The sequence below is a fragment of the Morchella sextelata genome, assembly GCF_020137385.1.
Source record: "Morchella sextelata strain SCLS chromosome Unknown scls_21, whole genome shotgun sequence".
NCBI lineage: Eukaryota > Fungi > Ascomycota > Pezizomycetes > Pezizales > Morchellaceae > Morchella > Morchella sextelata.
In genome coordinates, this window is record NW_025408636.1 from 110,551 (window position 1) to 132,933 (window position 22,383).

Below are 22,383 nucleotides of genomic sequence, written 5' to 3' on the forward strand. Positions count from 1 at the left end.
TTTTCGAATGGTGGTTGTTCAGGTAATGATCATGAGGTGTTACTGCGAATTCAATGCTGCAAGTTTTCCTGGGGTGCATTATTCCGCCAGGAGGGATATTGTGGGGAATGTAATATTAAGAGAGTGGTATGGGAGTGGTATGCGCATAGTCAGTAACCTTGATTGTTGACGGTATATATCATTCGTTATTGCATCATTTCCAACTCGTGTAGATCAGAGTCCATCGCTTAAAATTTAGCACTATTAAGAGGTGTGATATGGTAGTAGTTGCAGGTAAGCCCTCCCTCGGAGTGGTTCGAAATGATATATTTACTTGCCATTTACAGTTTATGCAGATGTAATGAACCTTATTTCTACCCCAGTCTTTAAATTTGAGAGTTGGTACTAGCATGCAGTGTAGATTATCTGATTAGATCCCGACGATCAACCCAGTCACGTGAAAGTGTCTAGCATGGACACAGAAAACAATCGGAGCGGACAGCAAATAAAATAAATGCAAATTTTTCAAAAATAGTTGTCATAAAAAAGGGGTTTCAAGCTGTTCCTTGATGACAAGTTATTCCGTTGCGGGGAATTGAACCCCGATCTAGTCGGTGAGAGCGACTGATGCTAACCATTACACCACAACGGATTGTGCCATTTCAGGGTTTAGCCGGTTTTATTCTTTACTCAACGTGTAGTGCTCAGTACCAATGATACAAGAATCAAGTATTTTGTTTCGGGAGATCATCGGAGGTTTAGGATCATCCTAGGTCCTTGCATAAATAATTTGTTCAACTGAAACAAGAGGAATACTCTGATGCCAAGAAAAGCTGTTATGGAAAGCTTTCTACAGAAAATGGAACAAGAAGCAATCGTATTATAACTGAATGTATCTCTACTGATCTGCGCGTGCCTATGAGGCCTAAACTCACATCACCTTCTGTAGATTTATCTTTCACGCCTGTAGGTCTTTATTGTGATCACCACGCCATTAGGCTTTGTATGTATCTCGGAAGCTGGGATGTGTCGAGTTCAAGAGGAATGATTTGGGATCTTCTTTCTTTTTAGGGAGGTTTATTCACTACTTATCTGTCCTGATGGAGCACAGGTTTATAATCATTTGTTCAACTCTCTTTCAATCATGAATATAGGATGCTTTGGTACCTAGGCAATGCCGGCGGTTGTTCTCCAGGCCTAGAACAAGCTCCTTAATTACGGTATTGTAGCGCAAACCGGTTCATGGACAAAATTCATTTCGTAGTGTTCTGTATTGAAAGATGATTGAATTAAATATAAGTGATGAACCGAAGTGGGTTCGTTTCACAATAGTTGTTATCGTAAAGCTCCAAGTCAAAGTCACAAAGTCTATCAAATACTAAGCCTGTCGAATACTAGGTCCGGCGGACCCCCAAAGTGATATTAAGCATGATAGGTCTATTCTCGAAGATATATACTGTCTTTATTCTGAGCTAGGCATGTACTGCTTCCGCCTTTCCTCCTTTGATACTGTTGGATAATTTAGTTCTACTAATTTGCTGGCCATTTGGGCTGCTTCAAACATCAACGATGAATTCTGGAGCCATTGTAAATATCCGTCGTGAAGGAATAAGTATAATATATCAGAAGGGTACGTATAACAGGCCAGGAAATAAGTTCCCCTCAATCATTCCCTGCCAAATTGCGAAGTGTTGGCACACAGGCTGCAGTATGCATAGTTTGTAGTACGTGGGGGTATAAGGATGAGTAAGCTACGGGGGCAAGTCTAGTTAGAGAGGACACTGTACTATAAGTCTTGACAGAAGCCAACATGTATCATTAGGCTAGTTTAAAGGGTGGTGGACTCTTCCTCCCTCGTAAGTCATCATCAATAGAAGTGTCTATCAAATTACTTAGTACGTGTCACTTCACAGGCGCTCAAGTTTCGGAGGTGATTTTCTATACTTCACTTCATACATAGAAGCTGTACGTAGCCATATTTGTTCAGACCTAACTATGAACGTGCTCTGACCCAACAACGAGCGCTGACTAACCGCAGACAGGACGTTCCATATACTTATATATGACTGGAGCTGCGCTACGCTTAGCAGTGCCCTGAAGCTTAAGCATACAGTCGACTCTAGTAAAATATAAAGAATTCGACTTATGACCCGTACTCTGCACTTGCAGCTTTTCGGCTCCGCCGCTGATCTGCTTCCTCTTGCAACCGTCAATTTCGAAGTATCAGTTACTCTATTACATAAATTCGAGTATGAAGTAGTCAATATTAAATAATTACATCTCGATAAAACTCATAGAAAATGGGTGGATATGAGCTAAATTAAGGTCAATAACTAATAAACGGAAGGACGTGGAAGAAGCTCTGTACGGGTAGGATGTCAACCCGGCCAGGCACACACCTCTCGAGCTCACCTTTAGCCTAGACGCAGCTACCCTTGAATGATCTAAGCCATGAGCGAGCACGATGATGACTAAAGTAGTTACTAAGCATGCCTGGAGTCCTGTGCAACGAAGTGATATGCAGGATTACAAGGTGTCTTTGAAATTTCGAGTTTGCTACTATGTTTCAGGGACGACATGCTATAGAGGTATTGCAGAAAGGCCTACAAGCCTATCAATTGGTTTAAACGACATTACATGGCCATTGATCATGAAGTGTTCAATCCTCGAACATTCGATATTAGTGGATGGAAGAGGATCGTGGATGGAAGGGGTTCGTGGTTCGATCAGAGCACCCCATTCGTTAATAAAACTTTACATTTCAGCGTTCTTACCAGGAGATGAGCGTTAATGATAGACGGTATAAGATGTAGTATTTTTGTGCATCACGGGCAAGCCCCCGATATCCACATGGGACGTAAGAAAGTGAAGATCAAGATACATACTCGTGCAAATGGACACGTATCTCCCCCTTTATATCTGAGTAGGACTGCAACGCCCATGAAGCCTCCATGGACACATGAAAAAGCGATGAATTAACAGTACAGAAAGGCTCGGATTTACTATTTACGTACTTGTCACAGGATGGGCTTTTGTGAGTCGAGGTTTTATGACTAACTCCACTCGGGAATGTTCCTATATGAAATTTCAGTTCATGAATGGCCATATGGGGCGCGCTATCTATGACCATTCGTGGTTGGGTACGTTCGGTTGGACCAGAACCAATGTCTCGGTACTGTGTCGCTGAGAGCGGAATTTTCACTACTCCAAGGGTCATTTCGATTCTCTTTCATAACATATATATACATGCTCAAAGAATCGCAGCTCAGCAAGCGGCAAATTGACCTAAAGATCTAATTCATCTTCGACGTTGGCGATTTTTGTATAGATAGATAGATTTCGAAGAGAAAGTCTTAAAAACGATATACTCCTATGAGATGTGTCAAAGATATGTCACTGAAAGAACACATATAATAAAAATGATATACCGTAGGAATTGTTCAGACGTACTGCAGGGGATTGTAATGGTGGGAATATATCACACTGGTGTATTCTTCGTTCAGTAGAATTATTCAGAACTCTGATTAGACTAATATTCATCCCAACTCTGACGTATACAAAATAGGCTAAAAACGATGAGAGTTAATTTACAGCATGCAATGGAGAGAGGTTTGAAGTCACAATGAAGTGAAATTGAGAATATCCGTTTGCAGATATCGGTGGGCATGCACAATGTTACTCCCATGGTCGATGGGGTCTGGAGATCTTAGTCTTGAATGATGTATTCCCTTCCTATATATACTGTACTAGTCGTATCTAATCAAATATCAATGCTCTGAAAAGGCAAAGCTTCTTGATGACTGCTTGATTCTTCAGGATCATGTAATATCACTCGATATCATATCCTCCTGTTTTTGGGTCCAAAACGCTCGAAAGGTTTCTCGACCTGTGTTACAACCTAAATCAACTCATCGATTAGTAGAACCTGATCCACGGTCCAAACACTTCGATGTGCTTATAAGATACCAATAACAAATCATAATGCATTCAAAGTCTTGGCGAGCAGTCAACGCCACAAACCCTAACCCTCATGTACGAGTGATCAGACATGAATCAGGCTCTATCAATGCGCTGGAAATGATCAGCCCCGTTATCTCCGCGCTGAATCCCTTGGAAGATTACAGAGGTCTCAATAGTATTCTTTCGCTCTATCCGAAGGCTGACAGGTAGCACATGAGGTTAAGCGACATTTGTCAGATACATGTATTCTAGCTAGACTAAGCACCTGGGGAATCACGGTGAAAGAAATGAAAACACAGGTGAGATTTAGAAAGATCTAGAGTAGAGAAAATGCAGGAGCCCTGAGCCCGAATTATGAGATAGCCGCCGTTATGATCTCGAGACCACACATCGTGATTTGCGCCCGTGCGCGCCGGAGCAGCTAGTGGCGGGCAAATCATTGACACGCGCCTGATGCAGGCACGATCGATGAAACACAAGCCTTCGTAATGGTGGACACGTCCGGAGAAGATCAAAAGATAGAACATCACGATTATTTATTCTGCTTCTGATCGTCCTACATGGTCTTTCTTTCTTTCACTAAAGTACAACTAAACCAAACAAAGGCGCCGAAAGAGAAGAATCCCTCGCGCCTCGCCAAAGAAAAACGGAACTCAATCCAATCAACATCCTCTCCAAAATCAATTTGGAGCTGTACAACCTATGAAGCGCACCTAACGCCAGCCCGCAAACATGAAAAGATCCTCGCCAGAGCCCCCGAAATAAAAAAGGCCGAATCAAATAATGAAAAAACTAAAGAAACCCCCATTCTTGATATGCGACTCTGACGTATTAACGCGAACTACGTGTTCTCCTGTGGCTGCCCTTTCCATCTGTGCCCCTCATCTTCTTCGTTCCCGCCGCCTTCCCATTCCACGAGTCAGCATCATCCTAGATCATTCCATGCGTCTGTTTCTCTTGGACACACTAAACAACATACCTTGACTCCCGGTCTTCCAGTAATAGTGCCCTCAACCTTCATGGCCGCACCAATTAGCTTGTCGCCAATACTTGGCTTTCTCTTGTGGTGAGTCGCAGGAGTTGGGGTCTTCTTCTTTGTCGGTGAAGATTTGGTGATCCTGCCAGTGGCAGTGACAGGCTTTTTGGGAGTCTTTGGAGGGGCGCGTGGGGCTTTGCGACCGGTGTTGGTGGGGGTGGTAGTCGCGCGGGTTGTGGAACGTGTGTTGTAGGCCATGGTAGCTGTGAATTATGTTTTGTTAGGTATATGAGAGATTCTGTGAGGCTTATAAGCTAGCGGATCAAATGGAGCGGTGAGGGAAGAGGAGTAAGAAGGGAGGAAAGCAAGACGGAGGGAGAGGGGCAGTGACACACTTTATATACACGGGCATAGGAAAAAAACAAAGGAATAGTTCATACATGATAGACCACCAGGTCATAAACTGGGCACGACGAGAGAAAGAGATAGAACGATCCTAGGAGAGAGGTCAACGTCATTGAGAAAAAGTCACGCATGGTTATGGAGGGGAATCATCATGTGGGTTGTCATAAATGGATGGTTTCAAACGCTCCGCGTGTGACATGAGGTTAGAAATGCAGGGATAATATTATAACCCTGTGGGGAGCTAAATGGTACTGGTACCGGTAATTATCAGTAAATTAGTGCTTTTTCTATCATCTAGATCGCTACATATCTCTACCGCCGTGAATGATACCTGGTAGGCAGGGAGGTATCTGGCACATCTATCGACCCAATCTTCTTTGGGGCTCTACATTTCGTGTTGCAGTTATACGTTACAGCTTTTTGCGGCGCGCGAAACAGATAAATTTAGTTGTTGTTATTCGACTGGATCCGGACCCAGAGCTAATGTGAATATTTAAGCGCCCGATCTTAGATCATACATCAATATTTTACTTACTTAGTGATAATTACTTACATATGTATTCACACTAAATCACTCGTAATCATACAAGCTTGCCAACGCATTCAAATTCAATCGACTTGGCATGTATGAATTTCAGCACTACCGATTTGTCAACTGTACGAAACATGGAGTATGAACCTAATCCGTCTGTATTTATCTCACCCCGCTGGGTATGTTTCCCTATAAAAAATTACATATCTCTAGGTACATGCATGAGGATGGTTTCCCGCCCTCTTGTCACTTTCTCAGTTCAACAATCCACTATACTCTCTCATCATATATCCCATCACAAAGCCGTCTGGACCTACGTATATGGAGGGTTTTTAGATTTCAAGCTGTAGATTATATCCTCAGATGCCGTAATGTGCCTAAAACAATCCGAGTGTCAATGGCTTTCGAGTAGCTTTACTGAGGTAGGTAGATAGGCCGGCACTCACCCAACTTGAGTCGCTTCCAACTTCAACATAACCAGATTTACAGTTAGGATGCCAAATACATCGAAGTTCATCTATCAGCCTATTCCATCCGGACTGTTCACTCAAAGTCAATCTCACTATCAGAGTTAGTATGGGATGCATGTCCTATCACTTACACCTCTCGTGCCCACGAAATTGTCACACTCTAGAGCCATTGTTAACTGCAGAAACCACTTTATTGTCATTTCGGTCCTATTTCCAAACTTCTCCAACTGCGTTACAGGCCCGCCGTTGAATCCTATCAAATCAGTAAAAAAGAGATGAACTGGGGAAAGAAGTTTCATACTAGGTATATCCGACCAATACCATTCCCAACCCTTACTTGTTGACATTGGCAGTAGGCTTGAGATATTTCGTGCATCATAGAGCACGCTTGGATCTTCAGTTGATATGAAAGCGATTCTGCGTGAGCTTTGCGGGTTCCTGATAATATGTTCCTCCGCGGCCATGACATATTTCTTGAGCTCAACGAGACTCATTTCGATACTACGATCCACAGCTCTTAGTCAATATTCCATCTTACCCCAGTGCTATGCTCGGAATCATACCCTTTATCCCCGTGCCTAACGTGCATACTCCAAGCCCCAACCGGGAATGGCCACGGCATCCCCAATTTTATTCCGGTAATCGGATGTTTCCCCTTCTGCAAAGTTACCCCTTTGTTCAGCCCATCTTCAACCCTCAATTCCTTGAGTCTTTCCATTGCAACTCTATTCGGCCGCATCGCAAACGCAGCGACTTGCCCTCGCCACCAGTACCGTACCGCATCATAGTTCATATCTGCAAATTGAGTTCTGAATACCTGCGCCAGGACGGGCGGGAGACTGGCCGGGTGCGTGCGGTAATAAATTTCGGTGGCTTCGGGCTCCCATGGGAAATAGACTTTGTCAGTTGAGGCGGCAACATCGGCAGGGGTGCAGCTGCTGAGGGGGTGAAAGATGTTGTCTAGGGTGCGTCCTGCCCCTGGAGGGGGGGAGAGAAAGTGTGCGCCAGGCGGATCATGAGCGTCATAGACGAGAATTCGATCAGTACGGATTGCGAGGGCGAGGTTGTGAGCAATGGATTGGGCCAGGGCGCCGAGCCCAAAGGCTTCATCATTGGGAAATTTGCGGAAAATGAGGAAGGCCTTGCCCGTGCAATTCTCTGGGTGCTGGTGACGGTGAAGGTATCTTTGCGTAAATTTCGTGAGTGGTGCTAGACCCTGAAGTTACTTGATAGTCAGTGAATGGTTGAGAAGACTAGATTATATTTGTGACATTGTGTCCGAGTAATGAATATCTTTTCACACAGCATGCCTCCAGTTCGATTTCCTCAGCTATAGTTGACCGACTCAAGGAGTACACGAATCTTTGACTGATTGAATCACCAATCTGCAAACTATATAAACTAGCTTGCAGAAAAGGAAGAATTTTTGAGCATATATAATTTTGTGTGATCGCGATGGAGACTGGCCCTGGCCTCTTTCACCCAGTTACTCAAAGTAATGGCATCCAATGCACATGTAATGGGTAATAACTCCATAATTCAGTATTTCTGGTGGGTATAAGTGTAAAGGAATTTTTGGCATCCATCCTTATCGAATAGAGGAGTTAAGTTGATTGGGATATTGAATCGGAGAAAGGCACTTAATCCGATGTCAAGAGTATATATGTCCTTACCGGCATGCAGTGCCATTAATTCCTAGGCACCTGAAGTTTGTGCTTTGATCCACTCTAAGACCCTCTCGGCTGGAGTTCTGGCAGAGAAAAGGGAATTCTTGTCGTTTGTGCAGAATATAGATATCGGGAAGAAAAAAAACCAACCTCATCACTATGTCCCTCAATATAGCGTCTCCAATCATCACTCGTCTTCAAGGCGTAGAAATTCTCAACCCTCGCTCTTTTATCTCTCTGTAAGTCGTCTGAGTACTTATAGAGCTCCTCTTGCATCATTGTTTTATCTTCTTCGCTCATCAATACCTCATAGTCTTCCTTTGACGGCACATTCAACCACAGTCCGTCATAGGGATCATCTTTCCATCCTGCTCCGAAGACATGTTCTTTCGGATTTTCGTATCCCCATGGGTCACCGAGGAGCTTGTCGACCAGACAAGTGGGGGTCTTCTTTGCGGAGAATGGTAGGAAGTTATAGGTGCTCGAGAATGAAGATGACGAGGAGACGATGGTGAGTTGCACGGTGAGAGAGACGATGAAACAGAGACTCGCGAGAATTATGAGAGCCCAGAGGCTATGTGCCCTAATAGAGAGGTATGTCAGACGGACTTGAGGGCACAGGTGTGGGGCAACTAACGTTAGATAAGGTTTAAAGAGCATCTGGGTGACGTCTATTTCGCTACATAAAATGTCATTAAAGAAGTTGAGGAGGTTCGAGCCTGGAGGAGTGGATTAATCATGATCATGAGCGTATAAAAAGGAATAGTCATAGGTGTTAGTATTCTCAGCTCCAAGTCCGGACCGTGATGCCATAGGGAAGTCACACAGGTTCACGGAGCGGGACAAAAAATGAGGTGAGGGTTGGGTTTGTGCAACACCATATATGGGGCCAAGCTTAGACATAACACGAGGCTTGAATTCGGATATCAGTACAGGAACACATCCAACGGCTGATGGTTTGTTCGGTATCGTGTCGATATTACCGATCGGCTATGTTCAACTGATAATTAACTCCCCTGAAGCTGTTTTATCCCAGTATAGACCCACTATCAAGACACGCGCGAATCGACCCCGGCGGAGGAAGCAACTCAATCTCATCGATCCCTATCTAGCCCTGCGTTTATCATCTGACCATACCTTCGGCTCCCAGTGTAGTACAACCCATAAGGAAACTCAAGAGGGATATTAACCTACTTTTGCCTGAGTCTAGACAACCTATGTAATCAAGAGGGTTTACCTGGTTAGGAAGGAGTTAACGACGTTGCCAATGGATCTTTAGTGAGATTCACACAGCAATTCTCCACTATCCGTATTTCGGCACGTCGTCGCTGTGGATGCTAAACCTTAGCGATGTTTCGTCTGGCTGTGTTCTCGCGCTCAAGAAGATGTTTACTCCACCAGACTGGAACGTAGCTCTGAAGCGCATAAGGAGCGGGAAATTCCGCAAAAAAACAACCATTTCCCTTTCGGTGCTAGGCCAGGGACACCAATGCATCGGTCGTTACACAACAACCACGGTGAAAGAACAAGAAGCATAAGAATAAAGATGTAGACAGGTTGCTCTGGTAGCTCAGGGGTTAGAGCATGCGATTGCAGATCGCAGGGTCGATCGTTCAAATCGGTCTCAGAGCTTCTTTTTTGCCTCCTCCTAAGAATGCTAACTAGTAGAAACCGCGAAAACAATACATAAACGGTAGTTTATTTTATTTCGCGCAACCGAACACCAGAATAAGCGAAGGCATTGAATATTGCGTACTTATATCTCTAAAATTTGTAGCAAAGTGGAAGAAAACGTCACAAACAGAATGAACAGAATGCATTGTTAAAAACAGCAGGAGCCATCGGGCATGTAATAGGGAAAACTTGTTAGACTACTTGTAAGTATGTACTCTTATTGGACTCTTCTCCCGAGGGCGATAACACAAGGAATTTATCGGAATGAAAACGCTCATCGAATGAAAGCACCTCCACGTTGTACCGAAGTCTTATAAAGGCATTAAAACATGCCAATGGCCAAATAGCTAGAGTCTGATACGTAGGAAGCCGGGCCCATATAGGACTCGCTTCTGGAGAAAGGTTCCATAAACTTTGAATAGGGATGTATATACACATTGTGAAGTTTTTTTTGCGGTGATATAATTATATACGTACAGTGGAGTCTGAGCCCGCGATCATACTACTAAGACATAAGTATATGCTCCGGAACGTCGCCCAGTGTGCTACTGCCGAGAATATGCTTCTACCGAACGTTTAAGGAAGTTGCCCGTGCGGGTTTTTCCGGGATTGGCCAACGATTAGTACGCATTCTACGGTGTTAGTAGTACTATCGGGACTCCGCTTTACATACTTTCTAGAGAGAAAACAAGCTTTCAACTCTTAAGATCTGCATTAGAGTTCCGGTCGATCCCTCCCTTGATTCGCAAGCTCGGCCTTTCTTCAGATACGCGAAGTCGCCGGCCTATTAGTCCGTACTTTTGAATTAGCGAATAAGTGGACTATTGGTCCTATGCTTTTGGAGGGAACCCATTCAATAGTTCCCAATGGTGCTACCACGGTCGAGTACCGTTGCACATCTAAAATGATATTATACCTGTCAATAAAACCCACATTTTAATCATTACTAACGTGTTCAGTCATAGAATGTTGAAAACTGGGAATCCCGTCGGCTCTGCCCGTACATAAACATATCGCCCAGTTAGTACTGCAGTGGGTAACCATGTGGGAATCCTAGGTACTGAACTCAGTTCCTCTCATTTTAATTTTTGAACCGCTAAAGGTGGTAGTTTTGGATCTAGCACGTGCACAGGGCGTATCGCTGGACTTCGTTAGGCTGTGAGGGGTGAATAGAGAGCGCTAACTGCGCCAGTTGAATAGAAAGTCGAACACTTGGATGGAAAGTCCTGCGCCTCTCATTGACTAAATTCTTGAAAGTCTTTTCCTAAAATCGCTAGCTATAGACTTGCTGTCCAACCTGTCTGGCTTTCTGTTCAACTGGCGTCGAAGCTAAAACTCTTGAATGAGAAGAGCATTTCAACTTCTTCGGGCAATGATGTATCATAGAAACTTAGAGGTTAATAGAATTGTATTATGCACTTGTAGTCCTAATGATGTTTCATAAGAAGGAATCCACATTGGGAAAGTTGTGGTTAAGGTTGTCAAATACAAATGCAGGCGGCTGTCCCAATCCCTCAGGCCCATCTAGTCCATTCAGGAACATTGCCAAGGATTCTGGAACTAGTACGGAGGTACCACTTAGGAAAGAACCTTACAGCGAAGCTAGCTTTCATCAATCATGAACCTCTCTATGACGGCAGAATGTCACAAATATCCTAGAAACACAGTCAACTGAATACAATACTTTATTGTGGGCTCACAGACGGCGTAAAGGCCCGTTAGTTGCGGGTGAAAGTAATATTGTGGGTTGACAAGAGTTCTCGTGGTTTTCGCATAAGAACCAGGAGAAATTACTCAAAATACTAATTCACAAAGTTGGTAATTTGAACTCATACCTAGGAGGAATTCTCTATCAACCTTCACCTCTCTAATCATATAACTATCTTCTCTATATCTTTTGTAGTTGTGGAGTTATAGTCGTTTCATGCCCCATCCTTGTACGAAATCACGAGAACTTTTGTCAACCCACAATACGTACAGTACTCCACCCACACTATGGCCAATCAATTCCAACTGACACAGTTATATGGTACATGGTACAGATTTCTTGTATTCCATTTCAACGATAATCTCTAGTTTGATGTTTACGAACTATGGCCATTATATAGCTTATCTTATAAAACCCGACTCTAGATAAGACTTTGTGTCTGAGTGGTACGCAGTACTTCATGCCGGAGTAGATGGAGGATCTCCGCGGATTGTCCAAGTATCCTCATCAATCGTGCTTTCGACTCGCGAGCTGGAGTAAGATATCATAAAGTGGACCGAGGAAAGCGAGTTGTTTCTTATTCGATATTATTGGTGGAGGCGCTGCGGAGGTAACACTGGGGATGGTGCCGGTCCTATAACTCTCATAAATCCCTTGCCGAGACCTTATCAAGTTACCACAAGTGAGGTTTAATTGTTATTTGAGAACCTAACCTCCCATTCATCACCATACTTTTTTCAGTTCTACAGCGTCGTAAAGATAGGCCTGGTCGAGATGATTGGTGTAGATATATCTACATGTACAACCCTCCCTTGTAGGCTAGTAAAACGTCAACTCGGTGAGGCTAGCCATCGAGGTTAATTTCTTTTGGGGCGTCAAATTTCGTGAGAGAATGGAGGCAAAAGAAAAAGAAACTTTAACTCCTAACTTGTACTAACTCCAAGGATGTACTTCAGGAATCAGCTGTCTATAAATCACCCCAATATATAAACATATTAGTAGAGCCCAGATAAGGTGATTAGTATACCAGAGCAGACAGCACGAGGACTACTTGAGTCAATTTCAACATAGCGAGTGATTCATATTCGTAGTAATTGATCTTTCGGCTGTCCTTTATTTAGAGGTTTACTTCCAGAACTTAGCTCCCTTCTCTCAGCCAATAGCGTGGTTCTTACGGAACGACTGAGGTTTTAAGTTGTTAATGATCTATCCGCGGTGGCAGCTGCAGAGAATATTTGATATAACCCCCACAGTCTGGTATCAAACGGGGCTGAAAACAACACTCCGGTATCTCTGCCATACCCATGCGAGCATGATCAACAGAATATGTGCACACGAGGACTCCAAGGCACAAGGCAGGAATTCTTGTTGGGTTCAGTTCTTCTTGGGAGGTTTTCATTTAAATACTAAACCGGACTGGATATGGCGAGCTCTGTCATCAAATGGCGGAATTTGCATAGCAACCGAGTCTCTCTCACGTGGTAATACGCCATCAGTACCTTGCGTCGCACCACCTGGAACAGACAGGGGTAGCTTGAGAGCTTGATAACAGCTATCCATATGTGTTTAACGTTGCAACCCAACTACATGTATTTGGTTTCAGTACCTGTTCAAACTCCCGACTCCCGATATCCTCAACCCCTCAATCATGGGTTACAAAAGTCCTCTGGTTCCCAACTATCCCGAGGACAGATTCTGCCCAAGTTCTCAAGGGTCCGTACTGATAGCTAGCCAGCCATGAAGCAATTCCGCCCCGTTGAGAACGAAGAGTCCAAACGACCTGCTTCCGCTTCCTCCTCCTCGTCTGCACCCCTTCTATCTAACGAACAGAAAGGCTCGTACGATACCCTAGAAAGCAGCACTTCCGACTCAGGAGTCCAACAGTCAGTATTCGATGATCCAGTACTAGCGCATTTCTATCAGCCCCATTATCTCTATGAGGGCCTTCACCGGTTCGATCCAAGGGCGGATTGGACAAAAGCGGAGGAGGAGAAAGTAGTGTCCAAGATCGATAAATGGATTATGAGCTGGTGTTGCGTTATGTTTATTGCATTGCAGTTAGATAGAGGGAATATAAGTATGCTTTTCAATGTGGTGAGGTGGATTTGGTGGGCTAGACTAATGGTGTATTAGAACAGGCGATGACAGATAATTTTTTGGAGGACCTGGGAATGAATACAAATGGTATATTTTGCGCTTCCACTATCCTGTACTTATTTTAACGCATGTACAGACTACAACATTGGTCAGGCGATATTCTATTCTTCGTTTCTGCTTGCGGAGCTTCCATCACAGATGCTCAGCAAAAGAATCGGTCCACATAGATGGATTCCTGTGCAGATGATATTATGGAGCGTAGTTGCTGCAGCGCAGGTAGATGCCATCATATCTTCCACGATACCAGAATCTAATATATGTTGTAGTGCGGATTGACCGGCAGGACTTCCTTTTTCATCACTAGAGGACTTGTGGGAATGATCGAGGGGGGATGTCAGTATATTTCTTGCAACTCCTATAAAAAGCCGGTATACTAACAGCGCCAATAGTTATCCCTACCGCAATTCTCTACCTATCTTACTTGTAAGCATATTCCCGAAGTATTCGATTTATTGCTACAGATCGCTAACTATTCTTGCCTCCATTAGTTACACATCAAAGGTTATATCAAGTCACATTTTCTGTGAGGAATTAACTGACAATACAAATAGGAACTTCCCGTTCGTCTTTCTTGGTTTTGGACTGGAACCGCTCTTACTGGAATTTTTGCTTCATTTCTTGCCTGCGGAATCCTTTCTCTGCGGGGATCATATGGTTGGGAAGGCTGGAGATATCTGTAATAACTCACTTAATCCTTGCTCTGTCATTTCATAAGCTAACAAAGTTGTTTCCTGAAAGTTTCGTAATAGAAGGAAGCGCTACAGGAGTAAGGACCCACTTAGCACGAATTTTCAATACTTAACTAACCACTTGGTAGATTGTTGGAATAATCAGCTGGTTCTATATGCCGCCTTCTCCCACACAAACCAAAAGCCGCTTTCGGGGCGAGGATGGATGGTTAGCACCCTGTTATATTTTTTTTCTGTGTTGTTAAATATTGACAAATCCAGGTTCACCCCGAGGGAGGAAGTGATTATGGTCAATAGAATCCTGCGAGATGATCCAACAAAGGGCGACATGCATAACCGACAAGCTATTGGAGCAAGCGGGTTTTTCAAAAGTCTCATGGATTATGACATGTGGCCACTCTATGTGGTACGTTTCGTAGTAAGAACTGAAGGTGGTTGAGAGTGCTAACGGAGTCCAGGTGGGAGTTATGGCATATATACCAATGAATCCGCCAATGAGTTATTTGACTCTGACATTGAGAGATTTGGGGTTCGATGTGATGCAGAGTAATCTTTTGACTATTGTGAGTTAATGTACTCCACCTGAGAATATTGAGGGGCGTACTAATCCACTCTCAAATCCTTAGCCATCCACTATGCTATTGATCTTTATGGTGAGTACTTTACTCTTCTTTAAGCTTATTGGGTATTGAGCTAAATTCCGCACAGCTTCTGAAAATTACAAAGCTCTCTGGCCGCTATTCTGAAAAGACGTTCATTGCTTCCTTTGGGGTTCTTTGGACCCTCCCGTTCCTCGTTCTTCTCCGGTTTCTCCCATCTCACGCAAATCCTTGGTTCAAGTATCTGATCACCACGTTGATTTGTGGCCATCCCTACCGTAAGCTCGTTCTACCCCCTCTCAACGTTTCCCCACTAATTTACAATCTTAGCGCATGCAATCCTTGTGGCCTGGGTCTCATCAAACTCTGGCTCGGTCCGTACCCGCAGTGTTTCCGCTGCAATTTACAACATGGCCGTCCAGTCCTCATCGATATTTGCAGCCACAATATATCGCGAGGATGATCGCCCTGACTGTCAGTATTCTCATTTCCTTTTTCGTTCCGTAAGCTGACTATGAGAAACACAGATCGTCGCGGAAATACGGCACTGATATGCATCGCATTGTTTGATGTGCTCTTATTTGTGGGAGTTAAGAAGTATTATGTGTGGAGGAATGCGCAGAAGGAGAAGGTATGGGGGAAGATGGATACCACGCAGAAGGCGAACTACCTAGCGACGACAGAAGATGAGGGGAATAAGAGGTTAGACTTTAGATTTATGCATTAAGAGTAGGTAAAGATACGGAGTTTTGGGGTTTGGGGGGCCTACAGGCCTGGCGGTGTTACGTAGCGGTGCTATTTTTGAGTTGAAATGATATGTTTATGCAATTTAGAAATTCGGATTTTTGCCTTCACTAATTTACTTGACGGGAATAAAAGCACGTAAATCTAGTAGAATCAGGTAAGCTATTGTAGTTTCCTCTCTTAGGTAGGGACAGAGATATAACTCAACCAAGCTGATAAATCTTTCATTCGAGGGAAAGAAGTGAGCCACGGGTTGGCCTTTTGATCCTTCAATATTAACCCCAATACATAAAGTTGAGAAGAGAAACTGAGTAGTGATAGTAATTAGGGAAGTATGAGCCACGGGAATCATACAGATCAACTCACCTTGAACCGCCGTGTGATTTTGTAGTTGGCTAGTTGTGTGTGGTTTCTGGGCGTGAAAGCTTAACGCAGAGAGAGGTTACGTCAATCCAAATTAACCCGCGGGCGCGCCAAGAGAAACGGCAGACAGCGGGGTCGAACTATGTACTATCACTGCCTGTCGGCGAACTAGTCTTGGCATCAAAGTTGCCGTAGCAACGCTGGACATAGCTGCATCACCCGCTGTCCTCTGGATATGGGTCTGTCGCACGTCTACCTTTTGGGGCTACCTACGTAGTATGTTGCTCACCATACTAGGAGCATAGCAGATCCAGATCCTGGGATGAGTCGAGCCTCATCGGAGGTACATATAAAAGCCAGGTATAGCCTTCGATCAGGATCATACTACGGCGTCTAGCTTCCTTCGATGCTAAGTACTTGGAGACAGTTTTGCAGGGATCATGGATTATCACTCGTCGTGGAAGACAAAATGCGGCGAGTGATTGTGTGTGATCCGGGGGAATTACTATGTAGTCTTATTGGAACTGTGGGATGCGGGCGGAGGGGAGATTTGGGGTGTGAGTGTACTTATGTTTTAAAGGGGGGTTGGGTATGGAGAAGAAGTGCGGAATGTGTCCAAGTGTGGTGACTGCGAAACACGAATTCATAGCGTTTAAGATGTAAAAGCGGAGGTCACAACTGGATTCTAGGAAAAATAGAAACTAGCGAGTAGAGAAAATATACACCCCTCGTCAACCCCCACGGTCTCTTTTTTCTTCAAAACTATACCTGCTCTGCAGTACATATAAAAACCACATACACACCAAATACACACAGGATATAAGCACCTACATAAACACCCCCCCCGGCGGGGGGCCAAACAAAGCCCACCAAATCATTAAACCCAGCCGCAGCCAGCTAGCACACATGCAACATACATAAATATAAGACCCCACCAATCAAAAATCAAACATACCCATTTCAAACCACAAAAACACACAAAAAAAAAAAAGCTGCTAGAAAATCCCTCCAAAACACAGACAGAACTCCAATTTTTTTTTTTTTTTACCATCCCTTCCTCCCTCTCTCCCCCCTTCCTTCATTTCGAGCTGGGAAGGGGGCTATCCGCTAAACCCCATCGCATACCCCCCATGCGCGCCCAACCCGCCCTGCCCCTGCCCACCATGCCCCTGCCCCTGCCCCTGCCCACTCCCCTCCTCACCAAACTCGTGCTCGCCCAGCCCCATGTCCATGCCGAGCGGCGGGAGGATGCTGTTGAGATACGTAAAGTCGCTCTCGAGCATGAACTCGCCGAGCTGTGCGCGGAAGGGCGAGGTGTTGTACCCGTTGACGGGCGCGTTGGGGTCGAGCGGCTGGTTGCTGGTGTGCGGGAGGGTGGCGGTGGAGGTGGAGGTGGGGGTTGGCGTGGTGGCGGTGGTGTGGTCCGTGGGCGGGTGCGAGGAGGTGCCGGATGCGGCAGCGGCGGCGGGGTTGTAGGTTATTGAGAGGGGGTTGGATTGCAGTGTGCGCGGGGAGGAGGTGACTGGGTTGTTAGTTTTGAGATGCGAGCAGGGAGGAAGGGGCTGGCTGGGTTCGCTTTCGGGGGAGGAGGGAGTGTAGCGTTTATTCAACGCTTGTGTCCTGCCTAGCCCTGAAAGCGGACCCACCCACCCGGGGGAGAGTAGCGGGGAGACAGAAACATACCTAGTGGCGCAACATACTGCATCAGGTTCTTCAAGAACAACTGACACCGGTTCGCGATGCGGTTCCCGGCGGCGAGCACCTCGATTGTCTCCATGGCCATCTCGAGATGCTTCAATAACGACCCCGTCTCGGGCACAAAGTCTGTCCGCATTGCCAGCTGTCGGACTTGGGAGAGTATCAACACCTTCGATACAAGCACGAGTGACGCATTGAACGCTACAATAAAGTCAGCCACCATATATCACTCGTTACTCGAAATAATAAAGAAAAGAAGGGGAACCCACTGTAATATAATGTAAACCACCAGAAACCCAACAGATCACTGCGGTACTTGACCTTATGCACAATCTCCACCGTCTCGATCGCACTCTCCGCACACACCTTGATACTCGCCCACCCAAAGTTCCAGAAAAAGTCTCCCTCAAACCTATTACAGCTCGGCCCGCCCCCCCAGATCTCACTCAGCCCCTTGACCACAAACTGCCTATGCAGCAGCGCCCTCGTATTATAGTACCTCAGCGACAGAATTATGCTCTGCCGCCAGAACTTACTCGGCGGGCCACCGCCCACGGGGATATCGGCGGCGCTGACGATGGTGAGCGCGCTAGGCAGCTGCTGCCGCCAGATGGACAGCTTCTCTTCGATCTCGGCGACGCGCGCGACGTCGGCGAAGGTGGGCTCGGGCTGGTCGCCGCCGCCGAGGTTGCCGCCGTAGAGGGTGTCGATGATGCTGCCGAGGAGCGAGTACAGCTTGATGCTGAGGATGAAGAAGGTTGTGGAGGTGGGGCCGGAGGGTGGGATGGGCGACATGTTGGGCTTGAAGACGTCGTCTTCGACGTCGAGTGGCAGGTCGAGCTTTTCGGCGTAGGCGGTGATGGCGGAGGGGCGCCCGAAGGTCATGCAGAGCGTGCGGTCAAGGAGGACGCACCCGTACCAGGCGCGTTTGCGGAGTTCGCGTTCCAGTGGGGGGAACCGTTGGAGGGCTTGGTTGGAGTGGAGGCCGAGCTGGAGGGCGATGCGGACTGCGAGGCCGTGGGTGGTCCAGCATTGGTTTGGTTTGCGAGTGGATTGGAGATAGTGCGACATTAGGAGGAGGAGATGCACTACACAATACCTATCGGTACTTGAATGATTGACGGGGGTGTTTTGACAGAAACTCACCTGAATCCAGACTTGCCAGCCGCAGAAAGTGCCCATCGCATAGGCCCCATCCGCGCTGGTAGAAGACCTCCGCGGCTTTGTACTTCTCCTCCGCGCTGACCTCACGCTCCGTACTTGCCCTGCTCCCCATGGCCATCACCAGATTCAGCAGTGCGAGCCATGTCCTCCGCACCTTGGTGAACCCCTCTTTCTGCGCCTCTTCATACGTCTCTAGGAAGCTTGGCTGATGTAGATACGGGAAGAGTATATTCGTGTTCTGGAAATACAGTGTCACGTAGTGCAGCACCCGTTTGCGCGGGGGTATCACGTAGATGTTGACATTACCGGTGCGGGCCTCGAACTCGCTGCCCGAGTCGAGAGGAGCGGGGGAGGCGCGCGCGGACATGAAGCGGGCTGAGGTTGCCGATGATTGCTCGAGCGCGCTCTCGGTGCGGCGGAAGTCTTTGGGGAAGGCGGCGGTCACGGAGACGGAGGTTGCGAGCGCGCGGGTTACGTGTCCAATGAATGCAATATTTGAGGACGGGCCTGCAGTTCGCTATCAGTATCTCCACAGGCAATTCCGGGGGTCTCGAAGCACGTACCAAAGTAGCCATAGTCCTCCTCATCACCGAGGTTGAGCGCTCCCATCCCGTCAAGAACCGTGTCCGGCGCACTTGACTCATCCTCCAATTGCCCCTGTCGCAGGTTCACAAACGTCTCTCCACCGTTCGTATCTACTGGCCCATCGACTCTGAGGCGTTTCTGGGGCTGCTGGAGCTCTTCGGGGCTGTGGCTGGTCTCGTAGTCATGGCTAATGGTGCTGTGGTCCGTAGGGGTTTGGGGCAGGTTATTTCGAAGTGAGAGCGACGCTTGTGCGGCGAGCAGGTTCTCGACGGCGAGCAGACGGGTTTCGAGGCGGCCAATGTAGCTGTAAAGTAGTATCAGTATGGAATCGCGAGTAGAGCAGGATGTGGTAGAATGTAGTTACTCTTTCCCGACTATCGTATTCGAGGAAGAGGCAGACTGCTGGTAGACACAATCGAAATCGAGATCTATGGCGTCACCGTCGAGTCAGTCAGTCATTCATCCTTCCCAACCCCAAGCCAAACCAAAACCAAACTGGAACAGAAGCTCCAAAACGATCGTTCTCACCTCGACACATTGAGCACTTTGGTCTCACCCCATCGCACTGTAGCCAACCCACGCACGCCATATCAGCCTCCTTTCAATCCACAATATGATCCAACGTGAACAAACTACCACACACACCTTTGACTTTCTCGTCCTGCACGCATTGCACGCCAACGACACCCGCTTCCTCTTGCTCCCCCCTCCCGCACTGCTGCTGCTCCCTCCGCCTCCTCCACCACCGTTGGAAACACCATCACTCGCGGGGGGCGGCGAGAACTGAGCCTTCCTCAGGCTGGGGTCGTCACGGTCCTGCGAGTTGCTGTCGCGGTCGTGGTCATGGTTCATCTCGGGAAGTAGGTGGTATTTACGAGGGCTCCTCTTTTTTCTTTTTTCTTTTCTTTTTTTTTTTTTTTTCTTCCTTCCTGCTATCGCTCTGTGGATGGACGGATACGTCGGGGAAAGGTCGGGGGGTGAGTGGGTATGTGTCCGGGACTTCTTGCTGGCTGGCTGGTGGGTACGGATGGATATGGATAGAGAGAGGCGGGCAGGTATCAGTCAGTCTGTCAGGTAGGTGGGAATGGACGCGAAAGCTACTAATGGACGGGAATTCTTTTTGGGTTACTATTCTACAACTGGAACTGGGTTGATCGAGGGTGTGCGCTGCGTGGGTTTGGGTTTGGAGGAGTAGGTATATAAGGTAGTGATCTAGCCCCAGGGATGGATGGAGGTGCGTGGGTAGACACAATTGGGAGAGGCGGTACGATGATGCCAGTGTCTGTCTGTCTGTCTGTCTGTCTGTCTGTCTGTGTCTATGTCTGTCTGTCTGTCTGTCTGTCTGTCTGTCCGTCTGTCTAGGTCTCTCTGTCTCTTCTCTGTAGACTCTTCTGTAGACTGTATAATGTACTCTAGATAGCGGGTCTCTCTCCATCACAAATCACAGCCATCCCTCGACTCTCTGCAACGCTTCCCTCCTGACTAATCCCCGCGCCCGCCCAATAGGAGCAATTACGACGCCGATGTCCAGTGCCGGTGCTTCCGAGATCCCTGCCTGCAGCAGGACCCCCAAGCCTTGGCAACTCCCCCCAACGTGCAATTCCACCCTCGCCTTGGCCTCGCAGCCAAAAGCTTGACTTATCTCCACTCTCGACGACACTGATCGCCGGCCCTTCACTTTACTTTAGACTCTAGATCTCCACCCCGCTACCCCCTAAGCAAAGCGGGCAAAGACTGACGGTTAGCCGAGGGTGAGGAATGCTCGACCCCTTGGCGTGGGGAAAAAAAAAAACCTGGGGTTTGGCGTGGACGGCTGGGGAATGGTGCAGGCGGGAGGCAAAGCGCAGCGATATTGGATCGCCAGTGAGGTTTGCCGAGTCTGGGGATGTGTGCCTAGAGTAAAGTGCATAGAGAGCCAAAGGTAGGTAGGTAGGGAAAGTAGGTTATTCCGAACTGGGCTCGAGGTTTTTTTAACCTTAGATTTGGCGAGAAGCGGAGGGCTTACGGCTTGGTTTCCACACCCGCGTAGAGTGAAGGTGTAGGGCTGGCTGGAGCTTATCGTTAACTTTGGGGGGGAGGGAGGGAGGGAGCCACAGATGGAGTAATGTGGCTGGAATGAGGCCGTGTTGCACGGGGTCGAACATGGCCGGATTGATTGATTGATAATTCGAACCTGACCTAGTTATGTCAGAAGAATATATCACCTGAGAATTAAAGAAGTGATTAGATGATCACCGCTGGATATTGAGGATCGGACCCTCGATTGAAATTGCGGTGCAGCAGCAGCAGTAATTACACTACTGTCCTGCCTCTTGTGGGCACATGATACCTGGTTACATGTATTCTCGAGGAGGTCCCAGGCGTGAAATGCAATATGCAGGATCAAGGCATCTATCTATAAGCTTCTAATTTCTTGTGGTGGCACTGCACCTGGAATATGAGATATAGCTCTAGTAATATCAACCCCCCTTACCGTACGGAACCCGGAACTTGAACTATCCAGGTAGAAGAGATTGGATTGAATCGGCCTCGAATGGTCAAAAGTAAATACTCCCTAGCCACTTGTACACCCATCTCACTCGGACAGTCAATGATGATTCGTAGAGAAGCCGCTTACAGCGTTGATCTTCTCTTTTAAGCCTTTCTACGTTAGCTATCCAAAACCGAAACCACGATATTGGCTACTCCGAGTGATATTTCATGGTTGTAAAAGTCGCATCACCCCTGATGAACCGCAACGTTGGGCTATCAAAGGCCGAGTGGCATCTTTACAATCAATGGAAATGCATATATATCGTTGTAACCTACCTTTGTAGACGTTCCGTCATCATCATCATTGGCGGTGCATTCCTTCATAGGGCACCTTCCTCTCCGCCTTATTGCAAATAGCGGCCTCGGGCCAATCCACAATTGCAATCAGTGTGGTCCACGAGGACGAGTATCCTTGTGTCTTTGCCTCGGGGATATGTCCTCGACAAAACGCAAGGACAGTGGTCCAAAAGGACAAGGAATC

General features: G+C 46.8%; 4 protein-coding genes across 4 annotated transcripts; 1 reads left to right on the forward strand and 3 right to left on the reverse strand.

The window, feature by feature from the left end:
- Nucleotides 1–4,770: 4,770 nt before the first annotated feature.
- Nucleotides 4,771–5,173, reverse strand: H6S33_006618 (uncharacterized protein; the record flags this gene model as incomplete). Its single annotated transcript, XM_044838118.1, has 2 exons — nt 4,771–4,842; nt 4,919–5,173. 2 exons carry the CDS (start codon nt 5,171–5,173, stop codon nt 4,771–4,773), a joined length of 327 nt encoding a protein of 108 aa, XP_044689436.1.
- A 1,238-nt stretch (nt 5,174–6,411) lies between these two features.
- On the reverse strand, nt 6,412–8,649 carry H6S33_006619 (uncharacterized protein; the record flags this gene model as incomplete). The annotated part of the gene is made up of 6 exons (XM_044838129.1): nt 6,412–6,414; nt 6,454–6,575; nt 6,624–6,823; nt 6,886–7,538; nt 8,140–8,572; nt 8,627–8,649. The coding sequence occupies 6 exons, from the start codon at nt 8,647–8,649 to the stop codon at nt 6,412–6,414; spliced, it is 1,434 nt and encodes a 477-aa protein (XP_044689437.1).
- A 4,459-nt stretch (nt 8,650–13,108) lies between these two features.
- H6S33_006620 (uncharacterized protein) lies at nt 13,109–15,543 on the forward strand (the record flags this gene model as incomplete). The annotated part of the gene is made up of 15 exons (XM_044838140.1): nt 13,109–13,448; nt 13,505–13,555; nt 13,605–13,744; nt 13,795–13,861; nt 13,918–13,951; nt 14,017–14,029; nt 14,080–14,204; nt 14,267–14,294; nt 14,346–14,425; nt 14,479–14,623; nt 14,676–14,780; nt 14,844–14,870; nt 14,926–15,094; nt 15,147–15,290; nt 15,344–15,543. The coding sequence occupies 15 exons, from the start codon at nt 13,109–13,111 to the stop codon at nt 15,541–15,543; spliced, it is 1,668 nt and encodes a 555-aa protein (XP_044689438.1).
- Nucleotides 15,544–17,023: 1,480 nt separating this feature from the next.
- H6S33_006621 (uncharacterized protein) lies at nt 17,024–20,222 on the reverse strand (the record flags this gene model as incomplete). Its single annotated transcript, XM_044838152.1, has 8 exons — nt 17,024–17,445; nt 17,607–17,822; nt 17,891–18,709; nt 18,768–19,292; nt 19,349–19,674; nt 19,735–19,798; nt 19,899–19,935; nt 20,016–20,222. The coding sequence occupies 8 exons, from the start codon at nt 20,220–20,222 to the stop codon at nt 17,024–17,026; spliced, it is 2,616 nt and encodes an 871-aa protein (XP_044689439.1).
- Nucleotides 20,223–22,383: the final 2,161 nt, after the last annotated feature.